The sequence below is a fragment of the Saccopteryx leptura genome, chromosome 4 (assembly GCF_036850995.1).
Source record: "Saccopteryx leptura isolate mSacLep1 chromosome 4, mSacLep1_pri_phased_curated, whole genome shotgun sequence".
Classification (NCBI taxonomy): domain Eukaryota; kingdom Metazoa; phylum Chordata; class Mammalia; order Chiroptera; family Emballonuridae; genus Saccopteryx; species Saccopteryx leptura.
The window spans coordinates 111,760,635-111,780,263 of NC_089506.1; the positions used below are offsets into that span (position 1 = coordinate 111,760,635).

The 19,629-nt window shown below is 39.9% G+C and overlaps 1 protein-coding gene across 2 annotated transcripts in view; it reads left to right on the forward strand.

Annotated features, from left to right (window-relative positions):
* Window positions 1–19,629, forward strand: part of SACS (sacsin molecular chaperone) — a 94,351-nt gene that overhangs the window by 22,879 nt on the left and 51,843 nt on the right. Inside the window, exons 1-2 of one of the 2 annotated variants that reach the window (XM_066381001.1) lie at window positions 12,100–12,381; window positions 12,515–12,668. In XM_066381001.1, the coding sequence (XP_066237098.1) occupies window positions 12,371–12,381; window positions 12,515–12,668 (165 nt within the window). In that variant the 5' untranslated portion in view covers window positions 12,100–12,370. Of the gene's footprint in view, window positions 1–12,099; window positions 12,382–12,514; window positions 12,669–19,629 lie in introns of those variants that run through there. The other variant, XM_066381000.1, reaches the window with a different exon arrangement.

A 19,629-nucleotide genomic window follows, 5' to 3' on the forward strand; every position in this document is an offset into this window, starting at 1 on the left:
CTCCTCACAACTGCTGGTCCTCCACAAGTGGTCAGGAAAAGACTAGCTCAGTTTTCTCATAGCCTCCTCCCACAGGTTTCTGGGAAAGGGAAAACTCAGCCCACATGTGTGATGCTCAGATCTTCCATAGGGTATTAGCAGCCTCGTGTCTGGTCTGTAACAGGTAACTCCCCATCAGTGCTGTCAGTTTCATGGGGGGCAAAGAATGCATCTTCAGTGTGAAAGGTAAGGGATTCGGTGAGGGAAGGAAAGAAAAACACATTGATAAATGCTTTGCAGTATTTTCCTGCCAATCAGGCATGCTGCTGCTTTTTACAATAGTGAGTTTGATTTACTCTCTCCTTCATGGATAGGTGATCATGCCTCATTGAGTGGCCTATCAGCTGGGGTCCCCAAATTCAACTTAAGATAACTGAAGTGTTTATGCAAAGGGTGAAAAGGGACCACAAGAAATCACTAAGGAACCTGGAGCTAGAAACAGTGGCTTTGTTACTTCTCAAGACTAGTGATAGAAGAAATTGTCTGAAACTTGATGGACAGAGACTATTACTGTGGAGCAAGACTGCTTGAGAAGGACAGTGGGGGACAGGCAGGCCCCGGTGGGAGGGGTGTTGGGGGAAGGAATTCGCTGACCTTACTCTCATCCCTTCCTCCTACCTTCTCCTGGGGCTCGACATTGACTGGTGGCTCAGGAGTGTGATTAGATTCTTCTCACTTCTGATGTGTTTTATATCTGTCTCCTAAAATATGAACGACTGTTTCCAAAACCCCATTCGTGCATGTTTCTGTTACATGATCTGAGTCTGAAGTTCCAGCTTTTCCTCATCTCTTCAGAGTAAGAGATCTTGTAATCAGCCTGCTTACTTATCTTAGTTCTTATTCACTCCATTGGCATTTACTGGGTTGTGCCAGGCATTGGGGGTGTGGGAAAGGGATGCCAAGATTTATTTCTTGTTCTTAAGATGTTTCCATTCTCCAAAAGGGGACACAGCCATATAAATACATGGTTTATGTAATATGGAAAGAACTAGGATTGATGGATATACAGAGTATTATGAGAGAATAAGAAAGGGGACATAAACTTTATTTGTCATGGACCCATTTCTATTTTTTTCTATATATTTATTTTATTCTTTACTTTAATTTTGAAATTAAACTGAATTGGGTAACATTGATCAATAAGAGTAACATAGGTTTCAAGTGAACATCTCTATACCATTTGAACAGTTGACTGAGTTGTGTGCTCATCATCTAAAGTCAGATCCTTTTCTGTCACCATATATTGCCTCTCTTTATTCCCCTCCCCCCACCTTCTGCCTTAGGTAACCATTTCACTTGTATCTATGTCCATGAGTCTCGGTTTTATATCCCACCTATGTATGATATACATTTGTCCCTCTTTACTTCCACTCCCCACCCTCCTCTCTCTGGTAACCACTTCACCTTTACTTATGTCCTTGAGTCTCAGTTTGATATCTCACATATGGGTGGAATCATATAGTTCTTATATTTTTCTGATTTACTTATTTCACTCAGTATAATGTTCTCAGGGTCCATCCATGTTGTTGTAAGTGGCAATATGTCATCATTTCTTATGGCTGAGTAGTATTCCATTGTGTATATGTGCCACATCTTCTTTATCCAATCCTCTATCAAGGGACGCTTTGGTTGTTTCCATGTCTTGGCCACCATGAATAATGCTGCAATGAATATGGGAGTGCATGTGTCTTTGTGTACCAGTGTTTTCAAGCTTTTTGGTTAGATAACCAGTAAAGGAATTGCTGGGTCATATGGTAATTCTATTCTTAATTTTTTGAGGTACCACCATACTGTCTTCCATAATGGTTGTACCAGTTTGCATTCCCACAGTGATGGGTAGAAAAGGAGGTTTTTACAATTGAAGTGACATTTGAGCTGGGCCAACAGAAATGGGTAAAGGGTTTAACAGGTAGGAGGAGACAGACACTGCAGGAGGAAACAGAATATGAAAAATAAAGTACAAAGACATGAACATGTCTGCAGAGCTGGATGGGAGTGGGGGGATGTCTAGAAAGCTGGGGCAGGGACAGGGCTAGAAAGGCAAGCATAACTTTGGAGCATTAGGACTTTATCATGTAGATAATTTAAAATTCTGAATATTGTTATGACAGAGAGAAGATGAACTGGAGGAGAAGGATTAGGGCCAGTGAGAATAGTTGGGATGCTGACCTACTGGTCTGAGTAAGAGAGGGTAAGGACCTGAATCAGAATGAACAAGGGGAGGAAATGAGATCGATTCAAAAGATCTATAGCATAGTTGAGTACTTAGACATGGTTGCTGATTGGATATGTAAGAAGAGGGTTTACTGAGAAAAATCAACTTTTCTTTCTTGAAATATTTGCTTTGTATCTGTAATCTAGCCTATTTAACCAAAAATATTTAGAAAACAGGAAAGTAACCAAAGTCTTCAAGACAAATACACATATAAGTTTAATTACCAGTAAAAATAAAAGTGTTTCCTGAGCTATGGTCATTTGCCCTAGTTTACCAATTGATGAGTTTTAAATGTAGATTGCTTACGCATTATATTTATAAATATTATAAAAATAATGAACATTCAAGTGATTAGATTTAGATTTGAATGAATTCTGAAAAAACATATATTTGAATATTATATGCTTTCTTTAATAATTTTAACCTTGGAACTTTAGAAATATTCATATTTATAAGCAGTGAGTAAAGCTTTTTCATTTTATAACTAATTTGTCCAATGAAATCCCATCAAGAGAACATTTAAAATGGTTCAGGAAATTAGTTGGAGGATTTTAAAAGATGAAATCTGAATTGAATTGTAGCACTCATGTAAAATCTAGTTTTTTTATAGATTTATTTCCAATTTTCCATGAAAAACTTTTTTTATCTATTTCTAACTAGCGTTCATTTTCTTTATGTCCTTTTCTGTAGAGGTTGCCTGCCAACTACTAGAATGGTTCTCCAAGACAGCAAAGGCATGCAACCACTCATAAATCCTCCCATGTGAAGTAGACTATAGCATGTTCCTCTTTTAATATAAAGTAAAAAAAGAAGAGGTGTTTTTCATAAATTCACAAATTATGGGAATATGGTTTCTATGATTCATATTTCCAAGTTATTGAGGCATTGGTTTTCACAGACATAAAATAATAATCACTCTTTAGATTGTTCATTGACAGTATCATTCCAAGCTTTGATATTTAGAAATGGAATACATAAAGTATGTTTCTTTACTTTTAAAAATCTTTAGTGAATATGAGCAAAAATATTAAAAATAAAATATAACAAAAATAAATAAGGTTCCACTGGTTTTCATAAATAAGTTTATATTTCACACATACTACTGACCAGAGTATGTTAATCAAATTATTAGTCTAGAGATTCTATCTGAGACATCATTTCAAAACTAAAGGAGAGAATATTTTCAAACAAGTAACCTCGTTGGCTGTAATTAACTGAATAGAAGTAGTTAATTGTAAAATCTTTTTTGTTGAACATCTGCATCTCTATTCTGTAATTCATACTTGTATATTTATTGCACACATTTAGAAGTATTTTCCAGTGTGAGAGGAGGGGAGCTTGTAGGCTGCCTATATCCAGCCAGGCTACAAAAGTGACACATGCTTGAAAATACAAGATTGTGATTAGCTGTTAGGAGAGAATTTAGGACATTCTTGTCCCTAAAGAATGGTGACCATGTATGATTTTTAGGATCTCAGGAAAAGTGTTTTCTCTTCTCTTAAATTCCAGAGAACAGCACAGAATAAGTGAAATTTAATGGAGACCTGGGCACTAATCTTGACACTTGCATTTAAAAGGAAATCTCAGACAAATTACATCTCTCTCTGGGTCCTGAATTCTGACTTATACTTGTGGCTGATGATGTCTCCTTTGCAGATTTACCTGGGAACTAAAAATAATAGTGGATATGAAGGAGTCTACATGCAGTTGGTGAAGGTCTAAAAGATGAAAAGAAAAATAAGTTCTATGTGTAAACACATGAAAGACACATGGAAATGCACAAGGAAAGAATAAAAGGGCTCTTTTCCAAGGACTTGGAGGAACTGAAGTGTGGCCCAGAGGGGAGGTAGAATCAGTAACAACAGGGTACATTTGGTGGGGAGCTGAAGCTTGCAGTGTGCTTGGGAATAAAGATAACGAGGGAGGGAAAGAAAACCCAGGTTTCATTCCAGAAATAAAAGCCACCAGGAAGGCAGTCTTTTCCCTGACTGGGACACAAAGCCATGATGCAGTCGAGGAAAGCTCTGTCAATGGAAGACAATATTTTGGCATTTGTAATAACTAATGACTCTGGTAGGATTCCTTTCTTGTAGCACTTTCCTTTTTGTGTTGAAATTATGTTTATTATGTTTGTATATCAGTCCATTCTTCGAGCTCCTTCTGAGCAGTGGGGTTGTTATTATTACCATTAGATGTAATTTCTGAGCACCCCAGCAGAGTGCCAGCACATAGAATATGAACAGTGCTTATGCACTGAGCTCAACAGAGCTGGAAGAATGGTGAAGGAAAGAGTGAGGCACATTAGGAAAAGGAGGCGAAGTTGACATAAAGGGGTTTAAGAGTACCCAAGACACCCTTTGCTTGGTTCTCATTTTTTCTGGCATTGATCTTGACTGTTCAGATGTGTAAGTAAGAGAGAAGGGTGAAGAAAGAGGTTGAGGATAACTGAGAAAGGAGTTTGGAGGTGGCCATCTTGTACTTCTTGTGATGCTCCCCCTAGAGAGGAGCTGTGTTCCTTTATCATACCAGTGTCCTCCATATAGCGAGTTCTACACATTCTTGTCATATGAATAAATGAGCACCCCCCAGGTCAGTGACAGCCCTTTTTACCTGACAATAACCCTAGGAGGAAGTTATCAGTCCAGTTGAGTACGTAAGAAAGTGACCCTGGAACAGTGACAATCCACCCAGTTTGTCAGGTGTGACAGCTGGGGGATCATATTCCCAATTCACTACCACACAAGGGGCAGAGGCTGGAAATGGGCAAAGAGTGAAGAACAACTCAGGAAAGTGAAGGACAAAACAGGAAACCTAACTGACTAGAGTAATAGCAAGTCAGAGAAAACAGAAATAAGGGAGCGCATTATGGTATTGGTTGCTCATACTCTTTCCTCTTTTATGTTCAAATAACCAATTCTATGAAAAAATGTTTCACAGGTTTTGCTTTTTGTTATAGGTTTTCTACTATTATGTCTAGGGATAAGATTCCATTCTAATTATAGTATTGGGATGCAATAGCCTGACCAGGCTGTGGCACAGTGGATAGAGCATTGGACTGGGATGCAGAGGACTCAGGTTTGAAAACCCAAGGTAGCCTGCTTGAGCATGGGGTTTCTAGCTTGAGTGTAGGATCATAGACATGACCCTATGGTCACTGGCTTGAGCCGAAGGTCGCTGGCTTAGCAAGGGGTCACTTGCTGTGCTGCAGCTCCCCAGTCAAGGCACATATGAGAAAGCAATCAATGAACAACTAAGGTGCAGCAACGAAGAACTGATGCTTCTCATCTCTCTCCCTTCTTATCTGTCCCTCTCTCTGTCTCTGTCACACACATAAAAGAATACAATAAATATATTTTAATGTACATATTTAATTGAGCCAGCCCATTCTGTCTCCATATTTTCTATAAAATGTTCCAAGAGACAATGTTTAATTAAAGGTCATTATAAATGAAAAAGGAATTTTAAAATCATGTGTGGTTTTATTATTCCTTGAAATGGCTGATGGCTCAAGATGTGTCACCTTTATAATATCTGAGTGCCTGAGTCATTTCTTTTTTCTTTCTAATGCAAAGTCTCTTTGTATTACTCAATTGATATGTGACAGCATGACTACACAAGGCTCTTACTCGTTAATTTTGCTTTGGCAAGATTTTCTTGAATAATCTGGGATTTTTGGCAACCAAACAGCTAGCTCTCATTAAAATTAACAATAGATTCAGCAGCATCATGTAAATTCTGTACAATTCTTTTTTTCTCAACTTTTACAGCAGTTTAGGGAGTTCATAATGCCCTCCTTGGAAAAAAAGGCAGAATGTTATTTCAGAAAAATGACATCATTGCCCAAAGCATGTTTAATGTAACTAAAAATAAAACTTAAGCAATTGTGTTCACATAGCCCAAAGGAAGGAAAGTTGTGTCATTTGTCTGACAGATTGCTAACTGAATGTGGCCTGTGGATAAATTCTGCCTGGGCCCAAGCAGTTCTGGTTGAAGAGCTAGTCTTCCTTTAAAGGGATTATTTTGTAGAATAATACTCTTCCCTTAGTGAGTAGGAGGGAGGAGATACAGACAGGATGGACAGACATCTAGAAGGCAACACTGGGGCTCCCAGCTTCGGTGCCTCGGGAGGCATCAGGTTGCCCAGAAGAAGCTTAAATCTGAAGAAGGGACATGGTGGAAGGGAGGAAGATCCAGTCTTCCCTTGGTATTTGGTTACAGGACTCCCTCTGATATCAAAATCTGCTTATGTTCAAGTCTGTTAGCCTTCAGCATCCGCAGATTCAACCAACCTCAGATCAAAATTCAGATGATGCACCTGAGGTTATGAAGGACTGTGCATGTAAAGGTCATGTGAGAGGGCTGGGGCATTCCTGCGATGAGGCTGGAGCACAGCGTGGAAGGGTGGGCTGGAGGCAGAAAGAGTTAATTTGGGGTGGGGAATAGTGAGAGATGAAAGCAAAAGTAGAGCTTGAATGATCTGATAGGCAGTTTGCATTTTATCTTGTTTATGTCAATATTTGGGAGCAAGGGTATCAGTTTCCTGAGGGTTTCAGCTACGAGTTCTCTCTCAGATTTTAAGAATCTTCACTGAAGAAATAAAACGAGACAGTCATTTCGTTCTCCCTCTCTGCTGGTGGTCATGGGGAGGAAGCCAATGGGTCAGGACCTGTTTGCCTAATCACCTGGGGGTTAGGGGAATTGGCAGACTGAATGATACCAGACACAGGCTCCCTGGAGCAAGATGGAGAACCTCTGCCCAGAGGGCTAAAGCTAGGAGACAGCCAGTGTGTGGTGGGGCCCAGTCAGAGCCACACCACAGCCCTGAATGCAGAGGACAAGGGAATGAAGGCTAGAGCAAGGGGAGAGGGGTGTGGAGGCACAAATGCCCAGGACATCAGCTTGGTAGCCCGGGAAGCGGGCAGAGCAAGCATTCATATATTTAACAACTCTTACTGAGCACTTAATGTGAATTGAATCAAAAACAGCTCTGCTCTTGGAGTAAAAAAACTGCAATAAGACTGAGGAACTCCCAGTAGGATAGAACTCGTATAAAGGCATAGATCCTAGGGGAATCTGCAGGGATATGGTCATGAAGTCTCCTTTATGCTATATATGGAGTTGCCTGAAGGGCGTGGGGAGCCGTTCCAGATTTAAATCAGGTTAGGAGATCACAGTTACATTCTACAAAGATTCCTCAGGCAGCAGGACTGAGGATGACTGGGCAGGAGATGACTTGAGATAGGAATAAAACCAAGAAGATAAGTAAATTCTGGGACTGAGACCTCCTTAGGCAGACTAACAAGGGAAGAGAAGTTTGGTAGAGATTTCTTTGGAGAGAGATGCTGCCAAGTGGACAGGATTAGAGGGGTTCACTTCCTTCCTATCAAGCCTGGTGAACCATACAGAGAACCTGAAACATATGCTACCAGAATACTGTATACAGCACTCCAAAGCATCAGGAGGGACGTGGCTGGGACATCAACCTGCACTGCTCCAGCTTGTTTCCTCTCTCTTGGCTTATGATTTTAATTCATTCTTTAGGACTTCACTAAATGGCAGGTCCACAATATCCTTATCCTTTTATTTTCAAGATAAACAGCCTTGTGCTACCAGTTAAACAAAGAAATAACAATTTGTTAGACTTTTGTCTTCATATCACTGGTAAACATTCTGTAGAAAGGACTAATTATTGTTTCTCTATGATCAACAAATACAAGTCATTAGAATCATTCTATTTCATGAAATCCTGAAATATTGTTTCAGGAGAAGTTAACACTCAGCCTTGACCTGTGCTTGTGAACTGCAGTTGACACAGTATGTGGTGCTGAGAAAGGACCAGAATAAAAGGAGCCCAATTATGATTTAAGAATATTTACATTGGGTTGGACTGGTATTTTGATTATTATCCTAGATAGGATTTTCAATTACTAAAATGAGCCCATTTTAGGGATTGGAAAGGAATGGAAGATTTTTATCTCCTAAAAATGATGGGAAAACTAGAGCCCATGCCTGGATATGTCATCCAGAAAAATGTAAAGAAAGAAACACCAGGACAAGTAAAAACAGGGGTCACGAGAAAAATGACATTGTTTTCTGTTTCCATCATGCTGAGTCCAGCTTGCCCAATAAAACAATTTTATTTGCCCATCTTTACAACTGAAATAGGCTCAAAGCGTGGTCAGATGACTCCCCATTTCTTAATGAGTTTGAGCTCACTCTAAAAAAGGGACTGCAGTTGAGATGGCTTCTTGCTGTTACACATTTGATAATATGCTCCTAAAGAATGAACTAAGGCTCAGCTAAACATTTTTTAAATTTTTGCAAATTTTCTTCTCATTCTAAGTAGTGACAAAAGTTCATGAACAAAGATATTCACTGAAATTTGTGAACTTCTGAAAAATTAAAATACCCACTTAAGCATCAGTAGGATTAAGCAGCCTATGATAGTTCTTCTCAATGGAATCAATCAGGCACTAGAGACATAAGATTTTGACAGTGATAAAAATGTTGAAAATACTATGTGTCCATAGTATAATTGCATCACATTAAAAACCTTTAAATTCATGGCAATATGCCTGACCAGGCAGTGGTACAGTGGATAGAACATCGGACTGGGATGCGGAGGACCCAGGTTTGAGACCCCGAGGTCGCCAGCTTGAGCGCAGGCTCATCTGGTATGAGTAAAGCTCACCAGCTTGGACCCAAGGTCTCTGGCTAGAGCAAGGGGTTACTCAGTCTGCTGTAGCCCCACGGTCAAGGCACCCATGAGAAAGCAATCAATGAACAACTAAAGTGCCACAACAAGAAACTGATGATTGATATTTCTCATCTCTCTCTGTTCCTGTCTGTCTGTCCCTATCTATCCCTCTCTCTGACTCTCTCTCTGTCCCTATATAAAAAAAAAATCATGGCAATGTATAAAAGTGTGTTAAAATTATGAGTAATGTTTGAGCTTCTTTCTACTTTTCTGTATTATTTATTCATTTCTTTTTTTCTCCCTCTCCCTCTCTTCCTCCCTCCTTACTTCCCTTTCTTCCTTCCTATCTTCTGAGTACTTATCCTGTTAGGGTCTCTTCTCAACCCCGGGAAGCCATAGTAAACAAAACATACACCAATTTCAAATATGATTTTGTAGCGGTTTGGGGAATGGATTGGACAGAGGATAAGTAGAGGGTGGAGAATAAGTAGGAGGTGATGGCACCAAATCCAGGTCAAAGGTGATGGAAGTACAAACTACACTAGTTGCTCTGCCCTGTTTCTTCTTACATAAGCTCTTTCTGGGTAATTTCATCTTCCTGTGTTTCATTCAGGCCTCTGCTCAAATGTCACTTCTTAGAAAGAAATTCTTTTACTCCCTTACCTTGCTTTGCTCCAACCCCCCCCCCCCCCAAACACACACACTTTTAAATAGTACTTATCCCTACCTGGCTGACACTATAGGATGGACTGATATGTTATTTGTCTATATGTTATTTGTTTATAGTTGCCTTTCTTCCATAGAATATAAGCATGAGATAGGGACTTGGCTTTGTTTGTTGTATCCCTATCATTTAGAAATGTGTCCATCTGGGACATAGAAAAGGTTTAATAAATATCGTATTTCCCCACGTATAAGACGCTCCCATGTATAAGACACACCTTAAGTTTGGGGCCCAAAATTTGAAAAGAAATGTATTACATAAAATCATTGAACTTGTTTTATTCATCATAAAATTCATACAACTCCTCATCACTGTAAAAACTCCCATCTATTAGCTTGTCCTCATCTGTGTCTAATGACAAATCACTGTCTTCAACAATGAGCACAAAAACAAGCACAAAAAAGCGGGAAATGTGAGTAAATAAAACTACAACCACTTTATAAGACGCCCCAGTTTTTAGACTGCAAATTTTTTAGGAAAGGAGCATCTTAAACATGGGGAAATATGGTATTATCTAAATGCTTAAAGAAACAAGTGCTGAATATATATCTTTAGCTTTGACATCTCTCCTGAGCTCCAGATGTGTAGTTGTAGCTCCCATGCTAACTAATCCTTTAAAGTAAATCCTAAGTATACTTTTAACTCCAGGTGTTCAAAGCTTCTTTTTTTTTTTTGCATTTTTCTGAAGTTGGAAACGCAAAGCTTCTCACGATCAACTTCCTTCCCCAACCAAATCTGCTTCTTGTGAAACCCTCTCCAAGGTGATTTCTTTGTTTCTCAAGTCATGTTCCTTTGTCACCATATACTAGGAAAATGCATAAAGAAGCAGGTAGATCTAGGGGTTGTCAAAGGAGTTGGGTATAAAAGATTTATTCTGGGGTATATGTGATAGCAAGGAGTGACAGCTCACATTCCTTCCAATTGTTGGTATTCAGTGCATTTGCTTGTGCAACCTTGTCTGAAAGAAGTAACCATTCATAAGGGGTTTCTGGCTTGATATTTATATTGAAATAGTATATGCTCTTTTAGTTGATTAAATGTGCTTACCTGGCCCTGGCCGTGCAGGAGTCCCGGGTTCGATTCCCGGCCAGGACACACAGGAGAAGCTCCCATCTGCTTCTCCACCCCTCTCCTTCCTCTCTGTCTCTTTTCCCCTCCTGCAGCCGAGGCGCCATTGGAGCAAAGATGGCCCGGGCACTGAGGATGGCTCTGTGGCCTCTACCTCAGGCGCTAGGATGGCTCTGGATGCAACAGAGCGACGCCCCAGATGGGCAGAGCATATCCCGGTGGGGCGCATGCGGGAGTCTGTCTGACTGTCTCCCCGTTTCCAGCTTCGGAAAAATGCAAAAAAATAAAAATAAATAAATGTGCTTACCTGTTTTAAGTAGGGAAAAACCTGCATGACTTAAAGCACTCCCTTTTAAAAATAAGTTTAGATGAAGGGATGGAACAACTGTAAGGGCATTCTGTATATTACAGATAATGAGTTCTGAGTAATATTTTTTGTGTGGATGAGGTGGAGAAGAGGTAATTGAAAAACAGTAATTAATACAATTTTAGGGGTCAACAGTAAAATTTAATTCTCTTCAGTGTATTCAAAAAAAGAAACACACGTTTCCTTGTTCACAACATAGCCTTTGAATTGTCTTAATAGATGTTGACTTTTGTTTTGTTTTTGCATTGTGATTCATTCAAACCTATGAAAAATAAGCCAGTGGAAAGGACATTCTCAGAAGCTTCATCAAACCAGATACATTTTCAAATTACAAGGCAACATTAGTTACTCTGGGGCTATCACATGAACTCTAAGACTCAAGTTTCTGATTTCAGGGAGCTTGTAGGTGTGAATGAAAAACTTAGGGTACTGACACTGTAAGACAATATTGCTAAACTAAATCACATGTTTATATTTTACCATGTCATAGGATATGTTTATGTGTATTCTCATCTATTACTTTTCTACTGGCACTCCTTCCTCCAGGAAACTGCATCACTTATTTTACTTTTATGCCTTGAAAAGTAACAGGAAATGAAACCACAGAAAGAGACTTACATTCTGCAATCATCACGTTCCCCTCCAGCATCTAAGAGGGCACCATAAATCTTACTTGGAGATGCTTGCAGACATTAAAAATCATTCAAGTTGAAGGAGACGTAGGCTCTAGAAATGTAGACATTCTGCATTTCCTATCACTGTTGTACTCCATCGGGGAAAATACACGTGCTCTAAACTCACTCCTCCGCAATCAACGTGCTTGAGGTTGTCCAGGCGCGGGCGCCACTGCAGAAGTGGGCGGGGCCCGGCAGGCCCGGCGGAATCTGAGATCCCCGGGGCCGGGTCTGGCTGGGGGTGGGGCCTGGAGGGTGGGGTCTGGCTGGGGGTGGGCCGCTAACGGTCTTTGCAGGCAGGCGCGCGCCCGCGGGCGGCGCCTCCAAGGCTTTCGTCGGCCGGGAGCGCGCCGCCGCCGCATCCGTACTCTCCTCCCCCGCGGCACGGCTTCCTCTCGCGTTTCTACCGCGGCGCCGGCGGGTGCTCAGGGGCTGCGGTTGAGCGCAGCCGGGGCGACGCGGTCTGCGCCATGGGGAGCCTGCCCTCCGGGCCCGTGTCGGGCCTCCCGGTGCGGCTGGGCCGGCCGTGATCGGGAGCCCGCGCGGGCACTTGGGTGGACACCGGCCCGCGGCGAGGACGCAGGCGATGGAGGACAGGTAACCCCGCCCGGGCCGACCCGGGCCGGGGCCGTGAGCGTGCCCGCCACCGCGACCCGGGCAGGGAGGGCGCGCTGGGGGGGCGCGGGCCCCCGCGAGGCCCCCACTGAGTGTCTGTCTGCCTCTCGCACAGGTGGCTCCGGGTGACCGTCCTCCCCGGCTGCAGCGTCGGCTGCAGGACAGTGGCTGTTCTGGAGTCCCGGACCGTGCGCGACGTCAAGGAGTGCATCTGGGCCGAGACAGGCTTCCCGGTGTCGGAGCAGCGGCTGTGGCTTGGCGACAGGGAGGTATGGCCCCGGTCCCTGTCCTGAGTAGGAGGACGGGCCTGCCATCTGTGTATGGTGGCAGCGCATCAATTTACTGGTGGTAGGCTTGCTGGTGGTGAAACCGAGTGGATGTATTCTTGTGTCCTGGAAGGCAGATGCTCGCTAAATAGTCACCCTGGAAATAATGCTTTGTATATAACGTGAACAGAATGACACGGGTAGAGCCTATCATTGTAATTTTTATTGATTTACCATTTCAACTTTGCAAGCCCCCTCCCCCATTTTGTCAGAATCTTCACTTCCTGAAATGACGATACTTTTTTGATGGGTATTATAACCAGAAGGTCTTTTTTGTTTGTTTGTGTGTTTGTTTCCTTGTTTGGAGACATCATAGTTGAAGTGACTTAATCATTACTCATATTTTTCTACTTGTTATACATTCAACCCTGGTAAGTAGCTTAATCGTCTTGTCGTTGAAACTCCCCTCAGTTCTGAATCACAGAAATTCAGACTAAAAGAATCTTTAGACATACTATAATGTAGAAGCTATAAGTTTGACAAGCAAATTTATATAAAACTTCTAAGGTGTAAATAAAGAATTTCGTGGATCCAAACTTTAGAAAATAAGAGTATTTCATATTGTCATGTATTGGTGAAAATATTTAAGGGAGGTCACATGGAGACATATTACTGAAAATTAACTTATTCTTTTAACCTGGTAAATATCTTCACTTTTTATGTGATAAAAGAACATCATTTCCAAGATTTAAAAGAGGCAAAAAAAAAAAAAAAAAAAAAAAAGAGTTGAACAGATACACAAGGAATACTTGAGCCATACAGAATGACATGTTTAGTATTAGGTTTCCTTATTATCCAGTACAGATATTAGTGAAGTACTTGGTACCTGTGATTTTTAATCCCTGAATGTAATCTTGACCTTGTGTGTACCTGGGTCCACCCTGTGGTCCCTTGCCCGTTTAGATCCAGATTGCTCACTAATTTGTTCTTATGTTCCGCCATGGATCAGTCCTCTTTAGCAGTTCCCCAAGGTGTTTGGTAGCATGCAGACAGTGACTTGAGGACTGTTGACAGAATGACCCCTTTCTGTGCCTACTCCTATATTTTAACCTTTCTCTGTGTACTCTCCTGGTTCTATACCCACTTCTTTGATTACTCCTTGGTTCTGTTTTGTTCGTTTGTCTCATAGATGTGGTTATACCCAAAGGCTCAGTTGTTGCTGGGTCTTGCTATTAGATATGTGTTTGGAGATGTCTGTGCAAAGCATGGGTGCATAGAGTGTTTCGGGTTGAAATGGGTGGTCACTGGGAGTGTCTAGTTAGGAAACTTACACTAATACTAGGTACTGAGGTTCTAGACTGTGATTGTATAGGTAAAACTAAAAGGAAAGGATACAGGAGACATTGAAAAAGAGAAAGTTATGGCAGGTTGATATCAAATGGATGGGGGTACAGAATATGGCGGTGCAGAATGGTGGAGGGGGTGAAATGTAGCATTAGGCAGAAGGCCTTGCCAAGGGAGTTCTAAAACTTCTAGTGAGTTCAAGGAAATAATGGCTCAGTTAGCAGAGATAAACAAGCACAGAGGGCATCTAATTTTGGAGGAAAGGTGGTCACCAGATTGCATTTGTCTGGTTTAGCTGATGACTGGAAGTAGAAGAAACATTCAGGAAAATGCACGAAGAGGTAGGTGACCTAAATCCTGCTTAAGTGCTGCCAGTGGATAAAGAGGCCACATTAATTACCATGTTAGAGTCTGCTTTCTGTTTATAATAGGAACGGGATAAGTGAATTCTAGCCAATTCCAAGGTCTCTGCGATGTAAGAGTCTAGACTAGAGAGTGATATTCAATAGGCACATCCGGGACTAAAGTTGAAGGGCCAGTTCTGGAAATATAATTTTGGAAGGTAACTTTTTCGGCACATTTCTCTTTCTGTGCTTTGTAAATGCATTGGGAATGTTATTGACATTTATGGAGCAACAAAATGTTCTGCACACTTTTCTAGGTATTTTGTATATCTATAACTCATTTACTACTGAAAACAACCACATAAGTTGGTTATTACTACCCCCATTTTGTGGAGTAGTAAAGCCAAGATTCCAAGAGAAATAACAAATCAGGATTGGAACCCAGGTCTGTCTGATTCCAAAGTCTATGGACTTTTCACTATTGCATACAACAGGGAATCGGTCAGGGTGTCAATAAATAAAAAAGTTAAATATAAAGTTTTTAAAACAGAAGAGCTTATACAATTTAAAATGAACTTTAAAATCAAGAATGGAGCTCCCCCAGAAAACAAAGAGAGGACACAACTCTCCCCTGGTTTGGAGAAGACAGGCTGTGACACTGCTGACCTGGTGAGCTTAGTAATGCTAACATGTACCATCAAAGAGTCACCTTGATATATGCAGATCTTTCACAGCAGAGGCTTGCTTTTCCTAGTTAATGCTGCTCAGAACCTTTTAGATTTGAATTTTTGGCAAAAAATTCTAAGTATCTAAGCGTAGGCAGGAAACAAAAGCTGACAACTCCTTATCTCTCACTGGTTTGTTTGGTATTGGACAGAGCTAACAGCAGGCACTTAATCTTCTGGGTCACCTGCCATCACTTATTTCTCTTTTGCTTTTCCTAGTCTGGAATAGGCATTTTTAAGTTCTTTACCTCCTGTTCTGTGCAGAGACTGAAGCTATTCATTATAGCTGTGCATTTCTCTGATCCTTTTCCAAACTGCTCCATACCAATCATGTCTGAGCTTCAAGCCAGGTTTGAAGTACCACTTCACTGTCTTGTCTTTTAATTGATCAAAAATGTCTTCCCTGTCAACTCTTGAATTTGTGAACCTCCTGTGTCCTTGACAATTGAACAAAGGAAGAAATGTTTGGAGATCCAGATTGCATTTAATATTATACTCTTTGCTTAATAACTTGGAATTACTGTTTCATAGTAAATGGAAATGAGCATCTCTGAGGTTTTTAAGGGAGGCTACAGCTGGCATGGACAGAAACCCAGATGTTCAGATTGTTTTATAATCACTCTTTTAAAAACAAAATATAAAGACAGAAATGGACAACTTTTACTATTCCATTGCCTTTGGAGGTAAATAGGATCAATGTTACTTTACTTGGTTGTAGTAATTTAAGGTCTAGACAAGACCCTAGCAACATCCACAAATCTTGGCAAGCTCAGGAGGAGAAAGCAGATCGCACTGCTGAGGTTATCTGTGCTGCTGGTTTTATCTTTCAGAAAATCACTTCCCTGTAAATAGGTCACTGATAATAGTCTACGAAAAGCATTCATTGTCAGACTCACATAGCCAGTTATAGCTGTGTTTATTGACGTGGTTCTAGTCTGCGTCTTCTTTTTTAGTACTCTTTAAGACCTGGACAAATCTTTGTGCATTATAGTTTTTCTTCCTTCCTCCTTTTCAGCCTTTCTTCCTTTAACAGTACCTTAGCTATACTAAATTGGGCTAATAATCTTTGGTTTATGCATGGCTATCTTTTATTAGTTAATTAACTAACAATAGTGTGAACAACCATGACATCCAACTGGAGAACTAGAACATTGTTGATATTTATATTTATCTCCGTGCTTCTCTTCTCCTCTTCCGTGTGTGTGTGTGTGTGTGTGTGTGTGTGTGTACCTGTGCCTCTTCTCATACCCCTTTGTGTTTATTATTCTGTTGCCTTTTTTGTGGTTTTAATAGTTTTATCATATATGTATATGTGTTTGTATTATATATATAATATATGCATACTTATGTTTGTATATATGTATGTATTATCTGTGTTTATATAACCTAAATATATAACCTACACAATATACTGTTTATTTTTATTTATGAGCTGTATAAGAAGCTTATTATTTTATATATTTAGTAACCTGAAATTAGCTTTTTATACTCAATATTATGTTATCAATATTCATTCCAATTTATGTGCAGTTTAGTTAATTAATTTCTTATTGTTTTGTAATATTTCATTGTATTACTGTGTTGTAAAATTTGAGTTGTTTCTAAGTTTTTGTTAAGACAGTACTGCTATGATTATTCTTATCCATATTTCCTGTGCAAGGAGCTGTTACAGGTTTGCTTTAAGATTCAGTGGGAATATGTATAGAAGGCTTCATAAACTGGAAACTGTAACATGTTCAGGTTTGTCTGATAGAAACAGGGACTAGCATGAAGATGATGTACAGAAAGTAAGGAGACAGATGGAAATTTTATAAAAATCTGAGCAATGTGAGAATGTGAACAACTGGAAGTAGAGAACAAGTTAGCTATGAGAGGAGTTGGGGAGAGACATACTGGGACCCAGAGATTAATTGGATGTGTGGTTTGGAGAGAGAGAAGACTTTTCCCCCAGCTTTCCCATTAAAGTGATGAGATAGAAGGTGAACCTTGTAACTGAGATGCATAGTAAAAGATGAGAGGTAAGTGATGGAAGGAAAGCTAGTGATGTCACCTTTTATAGGTTGAACTTTAGGAATCCTGGAGTATATCAGTGTGAAATGGGTAGTAGACAGTTGGAAATACTGAATTTTTGAAGTGGTAAATAATGTCCTTAACACCCTGCCAAGGAAGCAAACGGTACAAAGGTAGTTCTTCAGGTGAGTTCTGAGTAGTGTTTTGTAGACTGTTGACCTGTAAAGAGTCACTCCATAGCAACACTTAAGAGTGGACTGTTGGTGACAAGATTGATCTGGCTTTGGATTATTTACCTTATTTTCCAAAAAAGGCCCTCTATTACACCACTCCTATGGGCCATGATTGCACATACTGTTCCCTGCCATAATGAGAAATAGAACAATCACCAAAAGGAAAATGAATATGAAGATGTTTCTCAAAAAAGCCAGTTTCAGGGAAGTCGTAAACCAAAGCAACTTCAGAGGTTGGAGTCCTTATTTGTCCTTTACTTTTATATCATACCTATTTTGTAGCAATGTCCATAGCAGTTTTTCCTAAACTGTATTTCTAGGAACAATATCCTATAAGATATTCTTAGAAAATAAATGAAAAAAAGTCACTGCTAGAATTTGTGAAATACTGCTTAGTGTAATCCTTACTAAGAAAGTTACAATACAAATTTAACCAAGGAGGTAAAAGACTTCTCAGAAAATTATAGGATGTTGAAAAAAATAAATTGAGGAAGACAAGTGGGAACATATACCATGTTCATGGATTGGGAGAATTTACATTATTAAAATGTTCATACTACCCAAAGCAATGTATAAATTCAGTGCAGTTCCCATTAAAATATCAATGGCATACTTCACAAATCTAGAACAAATACAGATATACAGATAATCCAAAAATTCATGTGGAACCAAAACAGAACCTGAATAGCCTCAGCAATCTTGAGAATGAAGAACAAAGTGGGAGGTTTCACACTTCCTGATACCAAGCTATACTGCATGGTCATTGTAATCAAACCAGCCTGTTTCTAGCGTAAGAATAGGCATACAGATAAAATGGAACAGAACCCAGAAATAAACCCAAACCTTTATGGTCAACTCATTTGACAAAGGGGGCAAGAGCATACAATAGAGTCAAGATAGTCTCTTCAATAAATGGTATTGGAAAAATCGGACAGGTACATGCAAAAAATGAAATTAGACCACCAACTTACACCACACATGAAAATATACTCAAAATGAATAGAAGACTTAAATTAAGTTGCAAAGCCATAAAAAATTTAAAAGAAAACATAGGAAGTAGAATCTCAGACATCTCTCATAGCAATACTTTTGCCAGTTTATCTCTTGGGCAAGCAAAACAAAGGAAAAAATAAACAAATAGAATTATATCAAACTAAAAAACTTCTGCACAGCAAAAGAAACCAACAAAATGAAAAGACAACCCACTGAATGGGAGAACATATGTGCTAATACATCTGATAAGAGGTTAATAATCAAAATTCATAAAAACTTATAAAACTCAACACTAAGAAGACAATCCAATTAAAAAAAATAGGCAAAGGACATGAATAGGTACTTCTGCAAAGAGGGCATACAGATGACCAATAGGCATGTGAAAAAATGTTCAACATCACTAATCATCAGAGAAATTAAAACCACAATGGGATATCACCCCACACCTGCCAGAATGGCTTTCATTAACAAATCAACAAACAGCTAGTGCTGGAAAAGGGAACCCCTGTGCACTGCATGTGGGAATGCAGACTGGTGCAGCCACTCTGGAATACAATATGGTGTTTCCTCAAAAAATTAAAAATGGATTTGTCATTTGACCCAGCTATTCCATTTCTGGGACTATATCATAAGAACCCTGAAACACTAATTCAAAAGAATATATTCACTTCCATGTTCATTGCAGTGTTATTTAAACAGCCAAGATCTGGAAACAGCTCAAGTGTCCACCAGTGGGAGAATGTATAAAAAAGCCAAGGTACATTTATGTGATGGGATGCTATGCAGCTGTGAAAAAGAAGGAACTCTTACCTTTTGTGATTGCGTGGACATTATTATACTAAGTGAAATAAGCCAGTCTGAGAAAAACAAATACATATGATATCAATTACATGTGGAATTTAATGAACACAATAAACTGATGAACAAAATAGAAACAGAGGCAGGGTCACATGGGACAGATGGACAGTGGTCAGAGGGGATGGGTTTGAAGGGAACTGGATAGAAGAAGGTGAAGGGATTAGCCAAAAAACATATATGTAACACATATATACAGACAATAGGGTGACAATAGCCAAGAGAAAGGGAGGAGGAGGTCAAATGGGGTGAAAGATCTTGGGGCAGAGGGTGCATGATGCAGTGTAGATGGTGTGATATTGAGTCACCCCTGAAACCTCTGTTGTCTGGCCATCCATGTAATCCCAATAAGTTAAAAATTAACTTATTAAAGAAAGTCGCTATATATTAATATGTTAAATGCCCTAAAACCCAAAATATTACACTCATTTAAAATATTTTTTTTGTGTTATAATATCTC